The sequence below is a fragment of the Ovis canadensis genome, chromosome 11 (genome assembly GCF_042477335.2).
Source record: "Ovis canadensis isolate MfBH-ARS-UI-01 breed Bighorn chromosome 11, ARS-UI_OviCan_v2, whole genome shotgun sequence".
Classification (NCBI taxonomy): Eukaryota; Metazoa; Chordata; class Mammalia; order Artiodactyla; family Bovidae; genus Ovis; species Ovis canadensis.
The window spans coordinates 34,648,046-34,673,081 of NC_091255.1; the positions used below are offsets into that span (position 1 = coordinate 34,648,046).

A 25,036-nucleotide genomic window follows, 5' to 3' on the forward strand; every position below is an offset into this window, starting at 1 on the left:
AGACCTTGCTCTCCCCGCCCTCAGGAAGTGAAAGCCTCGCCACGCTCTCAAGTGCATGCTGGGAGTTGGAGTCCCCTTAAAGGCTGCCGGTGGCCGTGAGGTGAGCGGCGTTGCTGGGAGCCGCTAGCACGTGGCGGGAAGGGGCGGTGCGCAGCAGCTGTGTGCTCCCGACAGCCGCAGGAGCTTCCCGCCCTCGCGCCTCGCGTCGCGGCGCCTCCCGTCGCGGTGCCCTCCCGACATGCCCGAGGAGGCGGGCTTCCCGCCGGCCAAGAAATTCCGGCCGAGCGCCGGGCCTCCGAGCCGCGCCGGGTCTTGCCCTCCCGGGAGGCGCGCGGTGATGCTGCTGGCAGCGGGCGGCGGCGGAGGAGGTGGAGGCCGGAGGCAGCAGCCGTCCCTGGCCCAGCCCTCGGCCAGCCCCTACCCCGAGGCCGTGGAGCAGCAGCGCCGGAATCTGCCCATCTTCCAGGCGCGAGGCCAGCTGTTGGCCCAGCTCCGAAACCTGGACAGCGCCGTCCTTATCGGTGAGTGACCGTGCCAGCGGGTCCTTCTTCGCTCCCCGTTCGTTCTCTTGAGAGAACAGCTTTTCTTAGGTGCTTCTCACCGTCTTTTATCCGTTTCTGCAACAAACCTGACTGCCTATTTCTGTTCGGGGCCAGGAGAGGGGCCTCGGAAGGGAGTCGGACAGTCCCCCTTTCTGGAGGTGCTCACAGTCCGGGCGAGTGACCACGCGTTAGGCAAAAACTCGCCTTCTGGGCCGGAAGGGTGGAGGGATGCACCGGAGACTTGGAATTTAGAAAAGTGGATCTGAGCCGGTACGGAGAGGACGGCGAGGGGGCGGACCTAGAAAGGCGTTGGACACAGAGGAGAGAGCCTGCGGTATAAGAGACGAAGTGGAGACGAGACAGTCCAGTCTGAGGAAGAAGTAGTTTCTGGTGCACTAACTGAGGCAGAGTTGAGGGCCGGGAACCGATTGCAAGGGGCCTTGATCCCCAACGTTTTAAGTAAGAGGAGCCCCTGATGGACGGAGAGGATGAGCCTCCAAAGAGGGAAGGAGATCCAGGAGAGCTGATAGTCTAAGAAACAGAGTTGTAAGAAGGGAGTGAACAAATGCAAAAATGAAGTCCAGTAAGTAGGGACCCCAAAAATGCCCACTGGATTGGGTGGGAGTTATTGATTGGGGATGGAGGTGAGCTCTGTTTTGGCAGAGCTGTGGGATGGGAGCTGATTTGTCATTGGGCTGGAAGTGAGGATCTCACGAAGGCAGTGAGAACAGACTTCTGTTTCGAGAAGAAGCAGGGGGACCTAGTGGAACTTGCAGATCTTCATAGGTTGGCTTCCCTGGTGGCTCAGAGGTTAAAGCGTCTGCCTGCAATGTGGGAGACCTGGGTTCGATCCCTGGGTCGGGAAGATCCCCTGGAGAAGGAAGTGGCAACCCACTCCAGTATTCTTGCCTGGAGAATCCCATGGACGGAGGAGCCTGGAGAGCTACAGTCCACAGGGTCACAAAGAGTCGGACACTACTGAGCGACTTCACTTCATAGGTTAAGGAAAAGAACTCAGTAGAGAGGGAGGCTGAAGATGGAAAGTGGGCACTAACAGCAGAGACGGAGGACATGGGGAAAGGGGACCCTTGGCAACAAGGATTAGATCTAGCGGTGGCCTGGAATAGAAGGAAGGCCATGCAAGAGGTTAGGGGGCTGGAGGAAGGTGGTAAGAATGGGGTGACTGCAGAAGAGCTTGTAGGAGGAGATGGAGGGAGACTGTCTTTGAGGATTTCACTTTTTCTATGAAGTAGGTGCGGGAGCTCTGCTGAGAATGGGACTTACGGGTCCTTGGGGAAGATGGGGACAGAGGAAAGGGGCTGCAAAAACAAGAACAAGGATCAGCCGTGGTGCTGGAACCCAGGTGCATTTGGCCCCATGGCAAACTAAGGTTGTTGTTGGCTCAGTTGGGTTATTTTACTATAATGATGCTCAATTTCTTTATTATTATATATGTGTGTATATATATATATATATATATTTTTTTTAGCTGCATGAGGTTTTGGTTGGGGTGCTCTGGCTTCTCTGGTTGCAGAGAACAGACTCTAGAGCTCCGGCTTAGTTGCGGCACTTGGGCTTAGTTACTTCGAAGCATATAGGATCCTACTTCCACCAGGGATCGAACTTGGATTCCCTGCCTTGGAAGGTGGATTCTTCTAACCACCAGACCACCAGGGAGATCACCAATGCTCAGTTTCTTGGTGTAGGAGCAGAAGAGATGGGTAGGGAAACCTTGATTGAAGTGTGGGTTTTGCCTGATGAACTCAGCAGGAGAAGTGCAAGATAATCAAGTTCTTCGTCCATGATTCATGTCCAGGTCAGGAAGGATGAGCCATAGGGGAGAAAATGGAAGGATGATGGGCCTGAAGGACTCAGTGAAGTTGGTAGGGGGTGGGGGTGGGGGGGGCGGAGTGGGCAGTGGTAGTCGTGGAGGGAGGGATGCCCAGGCTTACAGTTCTTTGTTCTGGTTGGGTGCTGGGAAGGAAACATGGGAGGGTAGTAATAAGGTTGAGTGCTTACTGTATGTAGTGCTCAGGTACATGAAAGAGACAGGCTTCCGTCCTCCCGGGACTTCTGATGCTGGAGGCAAACAGAAATGTCTCAACGCTCTCACACAGTGTAGAGTGATCAGTGATGGAGGAGAGATGAACGAGGCACTAAGGAACACAGAGGAGGCGGGCACAGCCCTTGGGGAGAAAGTTTGAGGTCTAATTCATCTTGTGGAGTTTGTCACGCAGGCAGTGTGGGAACAGATACTTCGTAATCGAGTGGGCAAAGGCAGAGGGTTTGAAAGGAGGCGGCAGGCTGGGTGAGGAGTTCGCTATGGCTGCGGTGTCGGAACAGATGTCTCTTCACGTCAGCACATTTACATCTCATTTATCCCTTCGAAAAGTAGGACTTTTTATATAACAGCTGTATTTCACTGTATGTCTTTACTGTACCAGTTACTATTGCTAACCATTTACATTGTTCCAAATTTAACTGTCAAGAGCAAAGGTGAATAAAATTTGAAGCTGATTCTTTATGCACATCATTATTTCCTTAGAGTCAGTTCCTGCAAGTGGAATTGTGGGTCAAGGATATAAACATTTTAAAGATTTTCCTACTGTAGTTTGACCTTCTGAGAAGCAATTCCAGTTAACACTCCACTAGCAGAATTCATGGGTGCACATATTCCCATGACTTTTATCAACTTATTTTCTTTCTTTTCTTTAATATTTATTTATTTTATTTTGCTGCGCCGGGTCTTCGTTGCAGCATAGGGGTCTGTAGTTTCGGCATGCGGGATCTAGTTCCCTGACCAGGGATTGAACCCAAGGCCCCTGCGTTGGGACTGCTAGGGAAGTCCCTCGAGTATTTTTCTCATGCCTTTTCCTTCTGACTTTGATTTGTTGGTTTTTTGTTTTTTTTGGTTAAGTTTGTTTCTGCTCAGGTTTAAATGAGACTTGTTTTCTTTCCCAGGAGAAACAGGCTCAGGGAAGACAACACAGATCCCTCAGTACCTATACGAAGGGGGGATTGGCCGCCAGGCCATCATTGCTGTGACCCAGCCTCGCCGAGTGGCTGCCATCTCTCTGGCTACCAGAGTCTCTGATGAGAAGAAAACAGAACTTGGGAAGCTGGTACCTAACTTCTTTTTCACTAACAGTTCTTGGTCCTCTACACCTCACTCCCCCACTCCCCCACAACTTCCCTGACTTTTTTATTTTTCTAAACAAGACTATTACAAGACTTATACATCTCAAGCTTCTTTCTTTCTTTCTTTTCCACGTTTCTTTCTTGCCACAGTTGTTTCAGACTCAGAGTTCTTTATTAGTTCCTTAGAGGTCAGAGGATCTGTCAGTCCTATTTGGTTTGCTTTCAAAGTCTGTGGGCAAGTAGGATAAATTAGTTGTTTTCCTTGAGCATTTTTAAGGCTTCAGTAACACTTGCTAGGTCTCTTGTCTGTACATCTTTCTACAAACTTGTAAGCATTTTCGTAGCATATAGGTGGTTATTGAGAATGAGTTCCTGAAGTGTATATAAGTCAGATTTGTGTTCATGCGTTTGACTTAAAAACATCTTGGGCATCTTCTCACTTGCTTCGCTTGAAGTGGCTGAGGGGAGGGAACTAGTGTTACATTCTTGGCAGAGTTTCTCCTCATTGCAGTTGAGGGCACGTGTCCATTTTCCTGGGAGCAGGGTAGGGTTGGAGTGGGTCATGTTCACTACACCAGCGCCTGGCGCCGTGCTGGGCACAGTGGGTGCAGCAGACATGTTTGCTGGATGAATGAGTGGTTGGTATCTCTGCGCAAGGTTGGCTACACGGTGCGCTTCGACGATGTCACCTCAGACGACACCAAGATCAAGTTCCTGACCGATGGCATGCTCTTGCGCGAGGCCATTTTGGACTCCCTGCTCCGGAAGTACAGCTGCATCATTTTGGATGAAGCCCACGAGCGGACTATCCACACAGATGTGCTCTTCGGGGTGGTGAAAGCTGCACAGAAGAGGCGAAAGGAGCTGGGGAAGCTGCCTCTCAAAGTGGGTGCAGCCGTTCTGCCTCGGGACTCGGGGCAAAGGTGCTGGGGGGTCGGGGGGAGGGCAGTGTGGCCTCCTAAGCAGCCTTCAGGGCTTGGCAGGACACAGAAAGGCTGGCCTGAGCCTTTCTCCCATCCTCCTTGCCCTTCTCGCCGGCAGGTGATTGTGATGTCAGCCACGATGGACGTGGACCTGTTCTCCCAGTATTTCAATGGAGCCCCTGTTCTCTACCTGGAGGGCCGGCAGCACCCGATCCAGATTTTCTACACCAAGCAGCCCCAGCACGATTACCTGCATGCCGCCCTGGTCTCCGTATTCCAGATCCACCAGGTAGGCAGCAGGGAGTGGATTCCTGGGAAGGCCTGTTTGGCCTTGAACAGTCAGCCTTGAGAAGAGAAGCTGCCGAACCAAACTGCTTTGTAAGCTGTGTTCTTTAGGTGAATAAGGAATTTGCTTGCCATGTCCCCATTTTTATACTTTTTTATAGTATTTCTCTTTTCCTCTAAAAAAAATTAAACCCTGGCCAGCACGTTTCTTCAGCTGAGCTGGAAAACCTCCATGTATTAGAGCAGTGGCTCGTGCGCATAATGTGATCAGAACCCCCCATAAGAAGCACATTTTGTGTTGCAACCAGGATACCACATGTAGAACTGAGTAGAAAGGAGTCTTAGGAAACGCTGCCTCCTTTTACTCCATGTGATATTCTGTCTCACTGAAAAATAAAAAGTTGGTGTATTAGCCAATAATGGGGTGCAATTTAGAGTTCTCTTATAAAAAAAATGTATTAGAGAAACATTTCAACAGTTTTTTCATTTTAATAAACATTTATTTAAAAATTTGAGTGTATCATCTCATTTTTTGGTTTGACTTGTATATAATTGACTGTTTTTACCTTCCCATTAACTTTCTGAAAATATCTAGAAGCCAACTTTTTAAAAATACATATTTATTTATTTAATTGGCTGCTTCAGGTCGTAGTTGTGGCACACATCATCTGTGGTTGCCGTGCACAGACTTTCTAGTTGTGGCACACAGGCTGGTAGTTGCCGCTTGCAGGCTTAGTTGCCCCATAGCACGTGGAATCTTAGTTCCCCAACCAGGGATCAAACTCATGTCCCCTACATTGAAAGGTGTGTTCTTAACTACAGGACCACCAGGGAAGTCCCAGTCAGCCTTGTTTAGCTGCCAGAAGCAAACTTGAGATAAGGATGTTTTATGAATGATACCTGTGGTGCCCTCAAGTCATATAATAGCTTTGATGAGTCCTCCTAGTGATGAAGCTTTTGTTTTAGATTTTATCCTGTCTGTGTGTGTGTACCTCTGAACGTTTGTCCTCTTAACACTGAGCTAAAAAGTATATGCACACACATAAATACATAGTTACCTGTATGCAAACATAGCCATATTATATATACAGAAAGAAAAAACAGTGTTAGTCACTCAGTCACGTCCGATTCTTCGTGACCCCATGGACTGTGGCCTGCCAGGCTCCTCTGTCCATGGGATTCTCCAGGCAAGAATACTGGAGTGGGTTGACATTTCCTGCTCCAAGGGATCTTCCTGAACCAGAAATCAAACCCCGGGTCTCCCACATTGCAGGCAGATTCTTCACTGTCTGAGCCGTGTCTGCCTTTATTATATGCACACATACATACAAATATAGGGAGTTGGACATGACTGGGCAGCTTGTGCAACTTCACAAATACAGATCATTATTGAACACTTTTCAGTTATTTTGCCAAACAGGCACTCTACAAATTAATGTATCTAAACAGACTTCAAAGAAGATTGGGTCAAATGGGTATATGTACTTAACACTTAGATGTTCTTCCCTTCTCAAGGTGAAGGACCCAGTTAAATCTGAGATACCAAGCCCTTGCCCAAGTTCTGGGTGCTTTGGGGGTTTATGAAAGTGTGATTGATGGCCTCATTCAATAAGCGCTCCTTTTCCAGCCTCTGGCCATTTTCATGGATCAGGGTTTCTCTAAGTTGTCTCCTTTGTCAGCTTCATCTTTCAAGATGATTATGAAAGGAAGGCAGCTCCAGGCAGATTTTATTTGCTTGTGTGGTTGTGCTTTTTCATGGCATTGTTCTTGTTGCAAAAAGCAATCTGGTGATTTCCCTTCAAAATCCCCTTAGTTTTTTACTATGTCTCTTTTTTTCCCCCTTAATTCATTTTTAAACATAGCTGGCTAACTTGAATAAGATGCAGCTGTGCATTTGGTGTAGTACACCCTCCCCACCCCCCGCCCAGTATCTAGGCTCAGTTACAGGTCCAAAGTTAAGAATAACTGGAAAACCTCATTAACGATCATTGTTCTGTTCTGTGGCACCTGTGCGTCTGTCAAGGCCCAGTAACCCCAGTAACCCCGCTCTGCCTTCTCTGTAGGAAGCCCCCTCCTCGCATGACATCCTGGTGTTCCTCACTGGGCAGGAGGAGATCGAAGCCATGAGTAAGACCTGCCGGGACATTGCCAAGCACCTTCCAGACGGCTGCCCCTCCATGCTGGTCCTTCCGCTCTATGCCTCCCTGCCCTATGCCCAGCAGCTGCGCGTCTTCCAGGGGGCCCCAAAGGTGAGTGCACCCTGTCTCCTGCCCAGCCCCGTCTCTGGGTACCCAGACGGACGCATCAGTGGGCCTGTGCCCCTGTCAGCAGGCTCCAGATAAGATGTGTGGACAGGGTGCCCAGGTATCTCTCTCACGAGCTGAAAAGACGCAAGCATGTAATGCAGGGCTGTAGACATGGCTCTCCCATGGTGGGAACAGGGAGACTGTTGTCTGGGGATGAGGGAGAGACGCAAGCAGAAGCCGGAAGCTCCCTGAGTGACTCTCCCAGGGTCCACAGTAAACAAGCACGTGTCCACCATAAGTTTCCTGGGACCCCTGCTGTGCCAGGTGCTGTGCCAAGTACTGTGCCAACACCAGACACACACTGTCCCTCATCCTCTCAAGAACCACAAGGCGGGTCACCATTCCAGTTCAGAAACCCTGAGGCCCCAAGGGGTGAAGTGATAAGATGCCCATGGGGCACAGTAGGTACCGGGCAGGGCCAGGATCCCAGGCCGCATCTACTTCCTCCTGACTCTAATGCCCATCCCACCACCCCTCATCACCTCAAAATAGGCCTTTAAGACTGAAACACACCCACCCCCCCAACCCAATACTGACCTGGCCATCAGTATTAATAACTGTCCAGATAGCGGAGTCATCTCTTCTTGATCATGAGTGAATTGTGACAGTTAGCGATGAGGAATATGTTTTCAAACTTCTGCGTCATACGTGTGTCATGTGGCTTTTTGGTTTTCTTCCTCCTTTTAGGGTTATCGCAAAGTGATCATTTCAACCAACATCGCTGAAACCTCCATAACCATTACAGGAATAAAATATGTAGTTGACACGGGCATGGTTAAAGCAAAGAAGTATAACCCTGGTGAGAACTTGTGGCCCCTGGCGTCTCTTCTCTGTGTAGTGAGCGGCCCGTGGTCCCGCAGTTCCCCACCTGAGCATTTCACGTCTGAATACCAGGCACCCCGTCTAGCAGGCAGGGCCGCAAAGACATGTGAGGCAGGGAAGAAGAGCCCATCTGTGGCAAACCTGGGGACAGAGGGTCAAGGACCTGGGCAGAGGCACTGAAACTCCATCAGAAGGTGGGCGAGAATGGTGGCTGTCAGGCCAGGGACAGCCTGATACCACATCAGAGGCTTCCTGGGGAATATCTGAGCACAGCTGGTTCAATCCTTCGTCTCCCAGAAAGAAAGCAGGACCCCACCCCCAGCTGGGCCAAGGCACCAGCTGTTTCCTGACAGTGTGCAGTCCACAGCTTGCTTGAAGTCATTTTTATTCAGGTCTGTTTTCTACCTTGCTTTATTCCATGGAGGATTTGAGGCAGCTGACATGATAGCTCCCAGATGTTCACTTCAAATGAACTGCTAAGCATTCAAGGATGCTGACTTTCACGTGTGTTTCTTGGGGACCATGTTTGTGAAAGGGATTGGTTCTCCACACTGGCACAGCGTGCACCTTTATCAAGAAAATCAGTCTCGTTTACTCCTAGGTGTAGTGACATTACACCGTCTCGCTTTTACAGTAGAGCAGGAGCGAGGAGGTAGCACACAAGGGATGGAGGCATTTCATTTTGGGGTCATGATCAATCGGCAACCAGCCATCCTGATTTGCTGGAAACTGTCTGGGTTTTGGCACTGAAAATGCCACCTCTTGGAGGACCCCTGAGTCCTAGGCCGCCCCAGCGGGTTGTTTTCAACTGTGACTTAAGCCAAGGCCTCTGAAATCTACTTCCCTTGGCCACTGCCCCAAGCTCAAGGTCCTTTGATGCTGTAGTCACAGATTTCACACAGTATTCATGGCGAGGTCTCTTTTTACCACAAACCAGTCTGGTTACGTGCTTTCTGACATATTTATTGTTGTTTAGTCACTAAGTGGTGGCCAGCTCTTTGTAATACCATGGACTGTAGCCTGCCAGGCTCCTCTGCCCATGGAATTCTCCAGGCAAGAATGCTGGAGTGGGTTGCCATTTCCTCCTCCAGGGGATCTTCCTGACCCAAGGATTGAACCCACATCTCCTGCATTAGCAAGCGGATTCTTTACCACTGAGCCACGAAGGAAGCCCACTTCCAATGTAGCCTTGAGTTTTTCTGGACTCATGTGTTGCAGAAAGAATCCTGGGTATCCCAGGGAATGCTCCTCATAGTCTACGTTGTAGAAGGAGTTTGTTCACATGATGAGCAGAGCTCTGACTTGGCCATTCTCCCACCAGACAGTGGCCTGGAGGTGTTGGCTGTGCAACGGGTATCAAAGACCCAGGCCTGGCAGCGCACGGGCCGGGCCGGCAGAGAGGACAGCGGTATCTGTTACCGGCTCTACACGGAGGATGAGTTTGAGAAGTTTGAGAAGATGACGGTGCCAGAGATCCAAAGGTAGCCAGTGGGGCTCCCCACCTGCCATCCATCCCGAGGTCCCGTCCCTGCAGCCTGTATCTCCTGCAACTGACGCTCCTTAGTGGGTGGCTCTGCCTTGCTGGCCAGGGGGTCAGGTGCCCTCGTGAACCACCTGTCTTCATCTTGCAGGTGTAACCTGGCGAGCGTGATGCTGCAGCTCCTCGCCATGAAAGTTCCAAACGTGCTCACCTTTGACTTCATGTCCAAGCCGTCTCCAGGTGAGTGGAGTCTTCGGGGAGGTGGGCACACAGAAAGGGACTGCCAGTGGGCTCCATACAGCAGGCCTTCTGGCACTCTCCTTTATTATTCTTATGTATTTATTTATTTTTGGCCGTGCTGGATCTTTGTTGCTGCGCAGGCTTTTCTCTAGTTGCGGCGAGGAGAGGCTACTCTGGTTGCAGTGGTTGGTCTTCTCATTGCAGCGGCTTCTCTTGTTGCAGAGCACAGTCTATAGGGCGCGCGGGCTCAGTAGTTGCATCTCCTAGGTCATCGAGCACAGGCTCAGAAGTTGTGGCGCATGGACTTAGTTGCTGTGTGGCATGTGGGATCTTCCCAGAGCAGGGATTGAACCCATGTCTCCTGCATTGGCAGGTGGGTTCTTAACCACTGAGCCATCAGGGAAGCCCCTGGTGTCCTGTTGTTTATTATGACTGAGGGGAATAACAGCCTTAACTCCCAGAAAAGAGTCTCAGAATTATGCAAGAGACCCAGTGCTATTCACACTACGTTGGTGCAGAATCAGGGGCTTCGTGTCAGCACCATCGCGGGTGGGTTCTGTGGTCACAGGGACCAAAGAAGGTAGTCAAGGGGGGTCCACGGGTTACTGCAGCCCCAGTGAACTTGGACTTTTGCAAAGGGACTGAACAGATTGTGTTTCTTTGCTTTCAGCTGGAATTTGATGGGTCTCTGCCCTTCACTGGGAATCTCTCCATGGAGGAAGAAAAAATAGTTGGGATTCTTTGTCATGGTAGCTTAGCGCTCGGCATCCCTTCAACACATACCATTTTCTCTTTTTTTAAAGTGAAGAAGTGCAATTGGTTAAAAAAAAGTAGACAGCGGATAATAGACATGAGCCTCCACAGTCATCAAGTTCTTAGTTTCCCTCCCCACAGCCCCAACTGTGGCCATTTCCTAGTGTCTCCTAGAGAAAATCTGTGTGGTTAAGTACACACAGTCTCCTTTTCAAAACATAAATAGCAACACCCATTTCAGTCCGTTCTATACTTTTTTTTCTATCAGTTACTAAATTCCTACATATAAAGGAGGAACAGGGACTTCCCTGGTGGTCCAGTGGTTAAGACTCTGAGCTCCCAGTGCCGGAGTCACAGGTTTAATACCTGGTCAGGGAACTAAGATCCTGCATGCCACGCAACGCCCCTCGCCCCCACCAAATAAAAGGAGGAACATACGTGTCAGGTAGAAGTAGTGAAGTCACACCTGTGTGCCCATTACCGGGGCCACAAGCCCTGCGACCGCCATTCCCAGTCCCCCGCCCCTCACCTCCTTCCCACTCCTCCCTCAAGGTCAGCCACCAGCCAGGTTTGATCTGTGAATCCCTTGCTTTTCTTGAATATCTGTTCCATGCACAAGCATGGTTTCAGTTGGTGTGTTTATGTCTCGATTTTCTGGTGACCTTCCTATCATCTGTCATGTTTTGTAAGGTTTACATTTGATGTATTTTCATCACTTAAATACTATTCCATTCTATGAATAAGCCAAGATGCATTTATCCTTTTCCTGGTAGACATTGGCACATTGCTTTTTTCACTTAATATATTTTATAGATCAGTTTTTCTCTGTACATGTATATTTATTGCATCCTTAGACATGCATCTTTATGCTTAATAGGTAATACATTTACATAGTTCAAATTTAAAAGGAATTAAAGAGTAAATAGTAAATAGTGTCCTTCTCTCCAGGGGCTCCTGAGGCCCCTGGTGTTTCCATTGTTGTGTATGTCCATCTGGAGGCACAGGTCTCTGTACGAGGTTCAGATAAATGAGTGTGAAATTCAGAAGTGTAAGTTTGCTGGGCTTCAGGTTTGCATACATATCGCCAAATTGCAGGCCACTATTTAAAAAGAGAATTGAGGGTTTCTCTCGTGGCCCAGTGGTAAAGAATCTGCCTGCCAATGCAAGAGACACAGGTTGGATCCCTGGTCCAGGAAGATCCCACAGGCCACAGAGCAATAAAGCCTGTGCACCACAGCTATCGAGCCTGTGCTCCACAACAAGAGAAGCCACCGCAATGAGAAGCCCACACAGTACAGAAAAGCCTGCTCGCTGCAGTAAGGGAAAAGCCCCATGCAGCAGTGAAGACCCAACACAGCCAAAAATAAGGAAAATTATTTTTAGAAAATTAAAAAAATGAAGAGATAAGCTGAAGACAGTGATGTCATGAATAGCTTTGAAAAGTACCTCATGGGGACAGTGTGGTTGTGATCTGTACTGTGGTTTGACTTAGGCTTGTCAGAAATGCGCTGATGTGATGAAGTAGCTGCATCTCCATCCTGTTTTGAGTGTTCGACTCCTTTTCATGTCTCTCTCTCTCCAGATCACATCCAGGCAGCCATCGCCCAGCTGGAGCTGCTCGGTGCCCTTGAACACAGGGATGGCCAGCTCACCCTAACTCCAATGGGAAGAAAGATGGCGGCTTTCCCACTAGAACCCAAATTTGCCAAAGTAAGTGCCACCCTCTTCTCAGTCCCCTCCCTGTACCTTACAGATCAGCCGTCCCACAGGGGACTCCTCAGCCCAGTGCTTCTAGATTCATCTTCACCTTTAACAATTATCAACGCCTGCTTTGTGTCGAACCTCGACTTCCGTTCTGTGTAATTCAGGTTCATATTAAGTCATGTGTGTGTACATGCTTAGTCATGACCGACTCTCAGCGACCCGCTGGACTGTAGCCCACAGGCTTCTCTGTCCATGGAATTTTCCAGGCAAGAATACTGGAGTGGGTTGCCATTTCCTCCACCAGTGAAGTCATGAGCCCTACCTATATGGGATCATACAAGAAAGCTATCTATTCTACAGAAAGTAAAATAATATACAAATAAATATATAAAAGAGCATAACTTATATTGTCATGGTTTTAGAAACACCTGCCCCTTCACGCCTTACAAGGGAAGTTGCAGAAGCAATATATGGAATTCAGAAGCCAGGAAAAAACTGGACTCACGCAGTGTTTCATTGTGGTTTGCAGACCATCCTCCTATCCCCCAAATTCCACTGCACGGAGGAGATACTGACCATTGTCGCCCTGCTGTCTGTGGACAGCATTCTCTACAACCCTCCCTCCCGGCGGGATGAAGTGCAGAGCGTGCGGAAGAAGTTTGTGTCCAGCGAGGGCGATCACCTCACCCTGCTCAATGTCTACCGGACCTTCAAGAACACCGGCGGGAACAAGGTAGGCCTTGTCCTCTTCCTCTTCTCAAACAGGGCCTCCCTTTGGTCCTGTGTTTCAGGACACTTCCCTTTTTGGCTGCACGTTCTGAAGAGCTACACAGAATGCTGGATGTCATTCCAGAGATGTCTGCACCCAGAGATGCTACTAGGGAAGACACAGTTTCAGCCTTTCTCTCTGCTTGTGTTTCCCTCATACTTAACGTGGGCAGGTGAAGTATTAATACCTGGTGACCCAATTTCTTGGCTACAAGGTGGTTTGTTTCCCCACCTGCCCCTAACTTTCTTCATAGCAGCTTTTGCTTGTGTGACATTTCCATTCCCGGGACCAAGATGGAAAACGACAGTACCTTCCTTCATTTATCAATACAATTTTAAAAATAAATTGTTCCCTTTTGGCCTAGTGGTTAGGATTCCAGGACTTCACTTGCTGTGGCCTGGGTTCAATCCTTAGTCAAGGAACAAAGATCCCGCCTGCCGAGTGGCTGCCCTTCCCAAAAGAATCAATATTTGTGCCATAGCATGCATGCTTTGATGCCGGGAGCCAGCGTGAGGAACTCCGCCCATGGCAAAGGTCATGAGGAAGGAGGCTTGGCATATGCAAAGGCGTGATCAAGCCTCAGGAAACCCCCTGTTCCCGAGCATCTACCCCCAAAACCAGAGTCTATCTACTTTACTGTTTCATGCTCTCGCCTACACCTCTGACTTTATGGGGGGCTGTTCCCCACTGGTTCTCTCGGAGAAGGAGTAAACGTGCAGCTCCAAGTCAATAAAAATTCCTGGGTGTGACAAGAGTGTTTCAACTTACGAACTCCTCTGAAGGTTATCTAGCCCACCTGTATAGGTTCGTCCAGCCACGTGTGATTGTTTACAGCCTCCCAACCTGAGAGGCATGAGATGTTTTAGACTTACTAAAGGCAGATTCTTTTGGGAAATTAGAAATTATTAGTATAGTGGGTTGGTTAGGAATTATATTGGTGAAGGGCTTTTCATTTGTTGTGCCAATAATTGCTGGTAATTCCCTGCCCTGGGTGTGACAGGGGTGTCTCAGGTCAAACCTCTCTGCTGGCAAACTAGTTTGTGTGACAGGATTATCCATACTCCTGCCACTAAGCACATGATTGTTTACTACCTCTCAACCATAAACAGCACAGAGAGCTTGGAGTATTTGGAAAGTCTTAATTAGTATAGGGCTTTTCTCATTGTTGAGTCAATGATTGCCGCCAGGCCTCCATATCCTTAGGCACCTGGGAATATATTAATAAATGTATTTGGAATATAGAAAAGGAAATATAGTAGTTTTTAAGGTTAGCAATACTAGACTTTTTGAGTTAATGAATTTTCTCTTTTGTAATAGATCACTGTACTTTGTTATAAATCACTGTGTCCTTGCTATGTAAAAATGTAACTTTATCACTATCTTAAGACTAAATAGATCTTAAGGGGAACATTGGTGAAAGGATTTTCATTTGTTGGGCTGATGTTTGCTGCTAAATCTCCATATTCCCTGCCCTTATAATGAATATAACTAGCATATAGGAGAAATAAGTATTAACCTTTAAGATTAATCATGTTAACCTTGGGTTAAATAAATTCCTTTCTTGATTATAACTCACTACACCCTCACCCTATGGGAATGCAACTTTATTTGGAGGGTGGTGCCTGGTTTAAGAAAAAACACCCTTGGAAAAAATAAGTTTTTTGGTTATCAGAAAGAAAGGGTCGTAAAATGTCAGCAGGCCTCATGGCCAGAAGATCATGTAAAACCCCTAAGATCTTTTTTTTTATGTAAAGCACCTGATTTTGATAAAGGTCAGGACTGCTGACCCCCGCGTGACTCTGTATTCATCCCTATGTGTAACAAAAGGTATATAAGCAAACCCCAAAATAAAGAAATCGGATCAGTTTCCAGAAAGACTGATTCCCCCATGTCGCTTCTTTCTTGCTCTCCATTTTTCTGGCTGAATTCCCATCTGGTGCATGGGTACCCACCAAGCCTGCTAATTTTGCCTGGGCTTCTGAGATCGGACCAGGGGGGCCTCAGTGCCTCCTCTCCTTCGGGAAAACGGGAAGACGCCTGCGACCTACGTAGGTGGTGATTGGTATTCCATGTAAACCAAGTTATTCAGCCTCTTTTTCTCTGCTAATTTTCTGATCCCTCTCTGTCTGTAATTAAATAAGTTATTTCCAAGGACGCCGACTCTGTCCCCACCTTCGAATCACCCTGGATCCACCGGGGCTGGACCCCGGCACTTTAACTTTGTGTTTTAATGCAGTCAGCTCTTTAGGGAAAAAAAAAAAATAGCCACCACCTAGCTTTAGTAGTTGTAAACATTTTGCTCCATCTGCCTCACTGTATTTGTTTATTTGCTCTTGGCCACTCTGTGTGATGTGGAACTTCCCTGACCAGGGGTAGAGCCCGTGCCTCCTGCAGCGGAAGTGCAGAGACTTAGCCACTGGGCCACCAGGGGAGGCCAGGTCAGGTTATTTTTAAGGAGATAAATGCTGTGGACACAGCAAGAGCCTCAGGCTGCTCTTCGTGTAGTCCTCCCTGCCTCCTGTAACCACTGTCGTGAAGTGGGTCTGGACCTCCCTGGGCAACATCGTGTTTTCACTTCCTGTCCACGAGCATCGTATGCTATACATGCTTCCTTACACTACCCTTTTGCCACTGATTTCTGCCTCTGGCACCGCAGTGCACATCCCATCCAGGTCTCCTGTGCACAAAGGGGAGGGTTTCTCGGAAGTCGACACCCAGGAGTGGACCTGCTGGTCTAGGAGCAGCTGCATTCAGCTTCCCCAGGGTCAACACCTCTTCACCTCTTTGCCCTCCCCAGAGTCGTGCAGAAGAGTTCCCATTTCCACCCACCTCTCCAACTTGGCTGAAATGACTTGCATTCTTCCCAGGCTGATGGATATGAAGTAGTTGTTGTTCAATTGCTAAGTCATGTCCAACTCTGCGACCCCATGGACTGCAGCATTGCAGGCTACCCTGTCCTTCACCATCTCCCAGAGTTTGCTCAAACTCATGTCCATCGAGTTGGTGATACCATCCAACCATCTCATCCTCTATTGCCCCGTTCTCTTCCTGCCTTCAGACTTTCCCAGCATCAGGGTCTTTTCCAGTGAGGCAGCTCTTTGCATCAGTTGGCTTAAGTATCAGAGTTTCAGCTCCAGCATGAGTCCTTCCAGTGAATATTCAGGGTTGATTTCCTGTAGGATTGACTGGTTTGGTCTTGCAGTCCAAGGGACTGTCAAGAGTCTTCTCCAGCACTGCAGTTTGAAAGCATCAAATAGCATCTCAGTTATTTGAAACTGTACTGACTTGATTCCTGAAGCGACCAAGAACCTTTGCTTAAGTTTATTGTCATTTATAGTTAATCTCCTGTGAGTTATCTGTCCATATCCTTTATGGCTCTACTGGATTATTGATCATTTTCTGACTGATTTGTAGGTGGTGGTGTTTTTTTTTTAATATATTCTGAAGGTCATCATTCTTTTGCCATTATGGTTTTCAATATGGTTCACGCTTTTTGATATAAAGATATTTTCTTGTATTTACTTTTGGCAACTGCAGTTTTCCCTCTGAATTCAAACTATGTTCTAGAAATTATGCTGGGACTTCCCTGGTGGTCCGGCGGTTAATTTGTGGTCAGAGAACTAAGATCCCGAATGCTGCATGTTATGACTAAATATTTTTTTAATTTAAAAAAAAAATAATAAAAATTGTGCTTTATTTTTATCTCTGTAGAAGCGAGAGGACTGTGACATCTCTTTTTTTTCTCCCTGTTCAGGAATGGTGCAAAGAGAACTTTGTCAACAGCAAGAATATGATGCTAGTAGCTGAAGTCAGGGCACAGCTGAGGGACATCTGCATAAAGGTATTTTTCTTCCTGCTGATCTTTGGGGGGCTAAGCTGTCACCTTTTTCTAAGTGAAAATTCTCAAATTGCTTATTAGTAGTGATTGCAGAAAAACCACTCATTGTAGGAAAATTTTTAAATAAGAAAGTAAAAATTACCCACAACTCCACCTCTCACCAGTTTGGTCCATTTCCTGGTGGCTCTGCTTTTAAATATATTTTTACATGGATAGTTATTAATACATTGTATCTATGATTTATATCCAGTTTTTATAAACTTTAACAGTGTTTTCCAACGTTACTAGAATTCTTCCTAAGTTTTTTATTTTTAGTGGAAATACCTATCATTCTTTTTCAGTTTACAGAAGCGGTGCATACTTGTTACAAGTTGATAGAGTGTAGCAAATAGTGATATATATACAGCAGAAACCTACACAACCTTGTAGAGAAATTATACTCCAATAATAAAATTAAAATAAGAAAATAGTGATATATTGTGTAGAAAGTATAGAAGTTTCTCTAATCTTGCCCCTCCAAAGATAAGCAGTAGTCCAGTGTAGATCCTTCTAGAATTTTTTTCTATGTATGTATGTTTTTGTTTATTTGTCTGTATTACGCATATATGTGGATATATAAATTTTCTTTTTTAAACAAGTTTGATGTATGTTTTGTTTTGCAACTTGTTTTTTTCCACTTGGAATGCTCCTTGAATTTCACTTTGTATCTGGGCTGTCTCTCAGTGCCTGTATATTCTGTCATTCTTTTTATTGACTTGGTAGCATTTCGCTCCTGTCCTCACTAGTTTTTTAACCAAGTCCCTAGTGGTGGTCGTATAGATTGTGCCAGCGTGATGATCCTCCTGCATAAACATCTGTGCTCTGGTGCACAGAGAATGAACTTCTGGATGGGGAATTTAGATTTTGATAGACATTGCCAAGCCATCCACCAAAAAGCCTCCTGTCAGCTTATATTCCCTCTTGGAGGACGTTTCTATATTCAGTGACTGTCTGAGGCACCGTGTTCTACCTCAGAGGTGGGGTGGCTTGTGCTCGCAGTCTCCCGTGTTGAGCACTAAGTGTCCTCGTTCTGCTGCCGTGAACAACTCTGTGGTGACCAGGGTTCTCTGTGTGTAAGGCCTCTTCTGAGTCAGCCCCCAGTGCGGACCATCCACGTGACCCTAGGAGACAGTTGTCACCCTTACCCAGGCCCGTGTCCAGTGCCAGCAGCCTATTGTTAGCCCTGAAGTAACTTCTTTCCGGGCTTCCCAGGAGACTCAGTGCTAAAGAATCTACCTGCTGAAGCAGGAGACGCGGATTCAATCCCTGGTTAGGGACGATGCTCTGGAGAAGGAAATGGCAACCCACTCCAGTACTCTTGCCTGGAGAGGCCCATGGATGGAGGAGCCTGGCGGGCTGCAGTCTATGGGGCCACCAAGAGTCGCACATGACCCAGCAACCGAGCACACAACTCTTCACAGCAGCCTGTGGTGGTCTGTGTTGCATACATTTTCCCACCCTTCTTGTACTTGAATGGCTTTCCTGCTAGGCCGTCGCTTGGCTTTGGGAGTTTTCTCATCTTTTGCTGAGGGTAGACGTGGTGCTCCTCTACCCGCACTCACCTCAGACATCTGAGGCAGCTGTCCCAGAGGTCAGCGCCCAGCCCGGACGCCAGCCTCCTCCGTGGGCCTTGCACCAGGCTGCGCTGTAGGCAGTGTGGCCCCATGTACCATGGGTGGCTGCGCAGTGCTCACGTCTGGGGTCTTTTCCGTGTCTCACTTCTTCCCGAACCAGATGTCCATGCCAATCCTGTCCTCCCGAGGGGACACAGAGAACATCCGCCGATGCCTGGCGCACAGCCTCTTCATGAGCACCGCTGAGCTGCAGCCGGACGGGTCCTACGCCACCACGGACACCCACCAGCCGGTGGCCATCCATCCCTCATCTGTGCTCTTCCACTGCAAGCCGGCCTGCGTCGTGTACACGGAGCTGCTCTTCACCAACAAGTGCTACATGCGTGACCTGTGCGTTGTGGATGCCGAGTGGCTGTACGAGGCCGCCCCCGACTTCTTCAGGAAGAAGCTGAGGACTGCCAGGAACTGAGCCGCCCTGGTGCCAGGAGCCGGGCCGCAGCCAGCCTCGCTGCGACTTCTAAACGGTGGCACCTACAGAGGCCACAGTGGTTATGGCTGGGTCATGCCTGGCCTCCAGGAGCTTGAGAGCCTCTTTGAATAAACTCCTCAGACTGAACCGCACAGACATGTAGAGGCCTGGGAGACTTCAAAATGATGCTTTGGGTTCTTGGTGGGCAACTTTGGGTGACTTCCTTTACTTCTGAGCCTCAGTTTCCTGATCTGCCAAGTGGGAGCGATGATACTTACAGGGTCGGAGTCATGAGGCTCAGAGCAAGTGAAAAGAAAGTACCCAGAGCTGCACGTGCCCATGATAAGCCGCAGTGGACTGGGCGCCACGGTGCTCAGTTGGTGTTACTGCTTATGTATGTGCCGTGGATCGGGTACAGCAAAACCCTCAAGTCCTCGAGACTGCGGGGGATGGTCTGGAAGGGGGACCACAAGGGGTCACAGAGCTCTTGACCTTGGATCTGTCTGAACATCTACCTGCATGAAATTTTGTAACAGAAGAGATTAACTTCTGTAGGTGCTGAGCACCTAACCTCCCTCCCCAGGGCAGGGAGGTTTCACAGCAAAGAAGTGCTAAGTGCCTGTCCCCACCCTGCCTCCGGTGACCTTCCTGAGTGAAGGTGTTTGTATCTTCTGAAGTGGGAAAGCTGAGTGTGGTGTTGCCCTTCAGTCACGTCCAGTTCTTTGCAGCCCCGTGGACTGCAGCACGGCAGGCCTCCCTGTCCTTCACCATCTCCCGGAGCTTGCTCCAAGTCACAGCCATCAAGTTGGTGACGCCATCCAACCATCTCATCCTCTGTCGTCCCCGTCTCCTCCCGCCTTCAGTCTTTCCCAGCATCAGGGTCTTTTCCAATGAGTCGGCTCTTCACATCAGCTGGCCAAAGTATTGGAGCTTCAGCCTCAGTTCTTCCAGTTAACATTCAGGTTTGATTTCAGGTTGTAAGTGTGATGGCCTCCGGCATGGCCTTCTCTCTCTCTGTCTCTGGGCCGTAAAGCCATGAGCTAAGGAGTGACTGAGCTGAATTTAAGGCATTTCCCTTCTGGCCAGGCCCCTGGGGGTAAGTGGAGGTGAAGCCAGGCAGCCTTGACTCATCTCATCCCCTCATCTAGTGTTTATGTTCTTTTATCTTATTTCCTACCATCTTTTTTCCTTCTTAGGGACCAGGGGATGCTGGCACCTCTTTCACACTCATTTTCCACATTTGTCTGAGGGGATTAAAGGGTCTCCACAGACTTCCTGTTCTCATATTTTGAGAAGGGAAAAGACCAAAAGTCCTTCTTAACTATTTAATTTGAAAATCGTCATTGTTTAATAGCTAAGTCGTGTCTGACTCTTTGCAACTCCATGTGCTGTGGCCCTCCAGGCTCCTCTGTCCATAGGATTTCCCAGGCAAGAATACTGGAGTGGGTTGCCATTTCCTCCTCCAGGGGATCTTCCCGACCCAGGAATCAAACCTGAGACTTTCCCCAGAGAATGCTTTGGCCTGGAAAATGCCAAAATTAGCCCTTTTATTGTGCTTAATTGGTCTCAGCGCATATGTAGTATTCTGGTCATTACATACAGTGAATCATACAGCTTTTAAGCAGAGGCCTAAATGGCCTGAGAGATCCTTCAGAGATAATGGATGGTGTCTTCATTTTGGTTCAGTGAGACCCTGGCGGATAGGAACACCCCCTCCCAGCCCTCATGTGTCCACAGTGGCGTGTGTCAGGTTTGCCTCAGCACCAGCTATGGGTCTGAGCAGTCAGACTTTAGCCAGTATTCCCAGATATCTGGGCACGTATGAATTCTTCCTGTTAAAAATAGTTACGTTAAGGCCAAAGAAGATTCGACAGATCCTAAATACCCTGTCTTACTAAATTCTTAGATTTTTCTTGTTCTTACCAGTGCTGACTTTCCGAAAAGTTTTTCAGGAAAAAATTTAACTGTATTTTTCTCACTTATTTAAGAGTCCTAGGAGGTGTAGCCTGACTTGGTAAAAGAAATTACTGTATTTTTAATGAAACATTCATCACACTGGTAAAAAATATTGGGAGTGGGGTGATGTATTATGTTTCTTGTAATGTTGCAAATTATGGGGGCTCAGACAGTAAAGAATCTTCCTGCCATGTCGGAGACCTGGGCTCGACCCTTGGGTTGAGAAGATCCCCTGGAGGAAGGCATGGCAACCCACTCCAGTATTCTGGCCTAGAGAATCCCCATGGACAGAGGAGCCTGGCAGGTTACAATCCATGGGATCATAAAGAATCAGGCACAACTAATTAACTAAGCACAGCATTTTCTAGAGCAAGTAAAATTTAGCTTTTAATCATTTTTGTGGGCCTCAGAGTTGCTGAACTGTTTCAGGAAATGTATTTTTTCTGAGCAGGAGTAAGGGGTAAATAGCTTCTAAATAAATGTAAATAGCTTCTGTGTTTCTGTACAAAGATATATTTATCACTGTAACATTCTGGTAGAGTTTTGATACAGTAGTTCTTATCAGGCTTTTTAAAAAGTTAACTTTTCAGGTAGCTGCTCAGGGATTAAATGATTTGGAAAAGCCTATCCCTGCTCCATGTTACTACAAAGAGATACATGGCTCTTTATACCTAGCTGCAGGGCACAGATAAGTACACTTTAAACTTTCTAAGAAAGTTAAATGTTTCACAGTGATGTTGCAATCTCATCTTGAGCTACTCTTTTCAATCCCTAAAATCTCTGATGGTGTGCCCCCTTTTTATTTTTCCAACTTGTGAATTCCATATCTGGGTGAATCACTAGTTCCCTTGAGCACCTTTGTATGTTAATAAATAGATGCACTAAGCAGATTGCATGTCTCAGATGTTTGGCTTCTGCTTCTAATAATCATGGAGGGCAGCACAGATCCCATTTACTAGGGGAAGAACTGCCCAACACCCAGTTCTTGGTAGAAACCTTTCCTTAATGTTGCATCTCTGCTAGGAATAAAGAGATGCCAGAAAGGAGACAAGCTTGTGCTCTGTGGAAAGAACTGATTTTATACTGTGATGCCTAAATCCATTTAATTCAGCTCTCAAGGAAACCTGTGGCCAGGCATTTAAGATACCATTCCTTGTGACTATAAAGAAACACTGCACCTGTGGGGAAGCAAGAGTTTTATTATGTTTTATTTGATCAGAATATTATAACTTTCAGGAAAAAGCTCAGTTCAGATTTATGTTGTGTTTTGAGACTCTTTTCTTACTCACACAGGCATAGGTCTGTAGAAGCATCAACATTCGCACATGACTCAAACCCATTAAAAGTGAATCTAGTACATATTGTGTGTGGCTTCTTTCTTGGGTCTCCTTTCCCTTATTCACAGAATGCTGTTTAGATTATATTAATATTAGTCATATCTTTGCCACTGATTTGGAAAGATTTATTTTCTTGGTACCTTATAGTATATTATGGTTCCTGGTAAAGTAGGAACATTGGTTCTTAACCTAAATATAATGTAAGCCGTGGCTTCTTGCCCCCCCAAAATAACGTTCCATCAGAACCTAGGTGTAAGGTTGGAGGGCTGCAAAAGTTAACCAGGCATTTTGCCTTCAGGAGCTCCAGGGGGTAAGGGGCAGCTGCCAGGTAAACGAGCAATGCCAGGAGGTTTCTGCTGAGAAAAGAATGAAGTACAGGGACCCGGTCACAGAGGCATGAGTTCTGGTTTTTCAGGGAAGAGGAGGAAGAGCCAGGAAGGCCTTTCATGGGAGATGACCTCAGAGGCTGGTTTTGGGAGTCAAAGACAGCAAGAGTGCATTCCACGAAGTCACAGAAAGCCTGGTCATGCTTGAGAACAGTAGATGGAAGTTTGGAGAGAAGCCAATTAAACAGCAGTCCTGGGACACCAGACTCAGAGCCACTCAGCTAAAGAAGTTTCATTTCAGTTGCTCAGTCATGTTTGACTCTTTGCGACCCCATGGACGCACGGCAGGCTTCCCTGTCCATCGCCAACTCCCAAAGCTTACTCAAACTCATGTCCATCAAGTCAGTGATGCCATCCAACCATCTCATCCTCTGTCATCTCATCCCCTTCTCCTCCTGCCTTCAGTCTTTCCCAGCGTCAGGGTCTTTTCCAATGAAAAGAACTCTTTGCATCAAGTGGCCAGAGTATTGGAGTTTCAGCTTCAGCATCAGTCCTTCCAATGAATATTCAGGACTGATTTCCTTTAGGATGGACTGGTTTGATCTTGCAGTCCAAAGGACTCTCAAGAGTCTTCTCCAACACCACAGTTTAAAAGCATCAATTCTTCTGCACTCACCTTTCTTTATAGTCCAACTCTCACATCCATACATGACTACTGGAAAAACCATAGCTTTGACTAGATGGACCTTTGTAGGCAAAGCAATGTCTCTGTTTTTTAATATGCTATCTAGATTGGTCATAGTTTTTCTTCCAAGAAGCAAACGTCTTTTAATTTCATGGCTGCAGTCACCATCTGCAGTGATTTTGGAGCCCAAGAAGATAAAGTCTCACTGTTTCCATTGTTTCCCCATCTATTTGCCATGAAGTGATGGGACCAGATGCCATGATCTTTGTTTTCTGAATGTTGAGTTTTAAGGCAAATTTTTCACTCTCCTTTCCACTTTCATCAAGAGGCTCTTTAGTTCTTCACCTTCTGCCATAAGGGTGGTGTCATCTGCATATCTGAAGTTATTGATATTTCTCCTGGCAATCTTGATTCCAGCTTGTGCTTCATCCAGCCCGCATTTCGCACGATGTACTCTGCATAGAAGTTAAATAAGCAGGGTGACAATATACAGCCTTGACTTACTCCTTTCCCAATTTGGAACAAGTCTGTTGTTCCATGTCCAGGTCTAACTGTTGCTTCTTGACCTGCATACAGATTTCTCAGAGACAGGTCAGGTGGTCTGGTATTCCCATCTCTTTCAGAATTTTCCACAGTTTGTTGTGATCCACATAGTCAAAGGCTTTGGTGTAGTCAATAAAGCAAAAGTAGATGTTTTTCTGGAACTCTCTTGCTTTTTCCATGATCCAGCGGATGTTGGCAATTTGATCTCTGGTTCCTCTGCCTTTTCTAAATCCAGCTTGAACATCTGGAAGTTCATAGTTCACATACTGTTGAAGCCTGGCTTGGAGAATTTTGAGCATTACTTTGCTAGCGTGTGAGATGAGTGCAGTTGTGCAGTAGTTTGAACATTCTTTGGGACTGGAATGAAAACAGCTTTTCCAGTCCTGTGGCCACTGCTGAGTTTTCCAAATTTGCTAGCATATTGAGTGCAGCACTTTCATAGCATCATCTTTCAGGATTTGAAATTCCATCCCCTCCACTAGCTTTGTTCGTAGTGATGCTTCCTAAGGCCCACTTGATTTCCCATTTCAGGATTCCTAAACTTCTTTAGTTCCTGAAGATTCCTGTTGCTGCAGAACTAAAGTTTAGGAATCAGATTCCAAGCCTCCCTGGGAGGCTACACCGGAGGCCACCAGCAGAGGGCAGGGTCCTGCCCACTGTGCCTTCTGGTCTGCAGGGCGGCGGCGCGGAAGCACTTCCCGGCTGTGGGGCGGGACTTCCGGCGGCGGTCCCAGATCTAGGGGGCGCAGCGGCAAGGAGTTGTCCTTCTAAGCGAGAGTTGTATTTCGAATCTCCACGTGTTCGCCACCGCCTCCGCTGCCAAAATGTTCCAGCTGCTGCGCTGTGTGCCCCGCGTCCTGGGTTCTGCCGTCGCTGGTCTCCGCGCCGCCGCACCCTCCCTGCCGCTTCTGCAGCCCGCGTCCCGGCCATGCGCCCGGCCCTTCGGGCTGCTGAGCGTGCGCGCGGGGTCGGTTCAGCTGCCCGGCCTCCTGAAGCCTCGGGGGCCCTGCGCTTGCGGCTGCGGCTGTAGCGGACTGCACACCGAAGGTGAGACTCATGCACGTGGGCCGGGGGCGTGAGGGGCGTGGGCCTAGGTGGGGCGGAGTGTTAGGGGCTGGGAGGTGTAGACCACCTGAATGGACAGTCCGGAGCCGCTCCTGAGGTCCGGAACATTCTCCCAGTGATGGTCGACCTGCTAGTTAAACCCACGCGTAGTAACATTTCCCGTCCTCCCCCACCCCTGTTTGACTGCGGGGATAGATACTGTAAAGTCCTGGAGGCCGGCTTTACCTCAGTCTCTCGAAAAT

The 25,036-nt window shown here is 47.8% G+C and overlaps 2 protein-coding genes across 2 annotated transcripts in view; both read left to right on the forward strand.

The window, feature by feature from the left end:
• DHX33 (DEAH-box helicase 33) lies at positions 1 to 22,197 on the forward strand. The gene is made up of 12 exons (XM_069603204.1): positions 1 to 521; positions 3,504 to 3,664; positions 4,338 to 4,565; positions 4,722 to 4,892; positions 6,952 to 7,137; positions 7,882 to 7,993; positions 9,338 to 9,497; positions 9,648 to 9,736; positions 12,072 to 12,199; positions 12,723 to 12,926; positions 16,717 to 16,803; positions 18,574 to 22,197. The coding sequence occupies exons 1-12, from the start codon at positions 239 to 241 to the stop codon at positions 18,880 to 18,882; spliced, it is 2,118 nt and encodes a 705-aa protein (XP_069459305.1). The 5' UTR covers positions 1 to 238; the 3' UTR covers positions 18,883 to 22,197.
• The window catches only part of C1QBP (complement C1q binding protein), an 8,406-nt gene continuing 5,096 nt past the window's right edge, over positions 21,727 to 25,036 (forward strand). Inside the window, exon 1 of the mRNA XM_069603207.1 lies at positions 21,727 to 24,776. Coding sequence (XP_069459308.1) covers positions 24,554 to 24,776 — 223 coding nt within the window. The 5' untranslated portion in view covers positions 21,727 to 24,553. The remainder of the gene's footprint in view (positions 24,777 to 25,036) is intronic.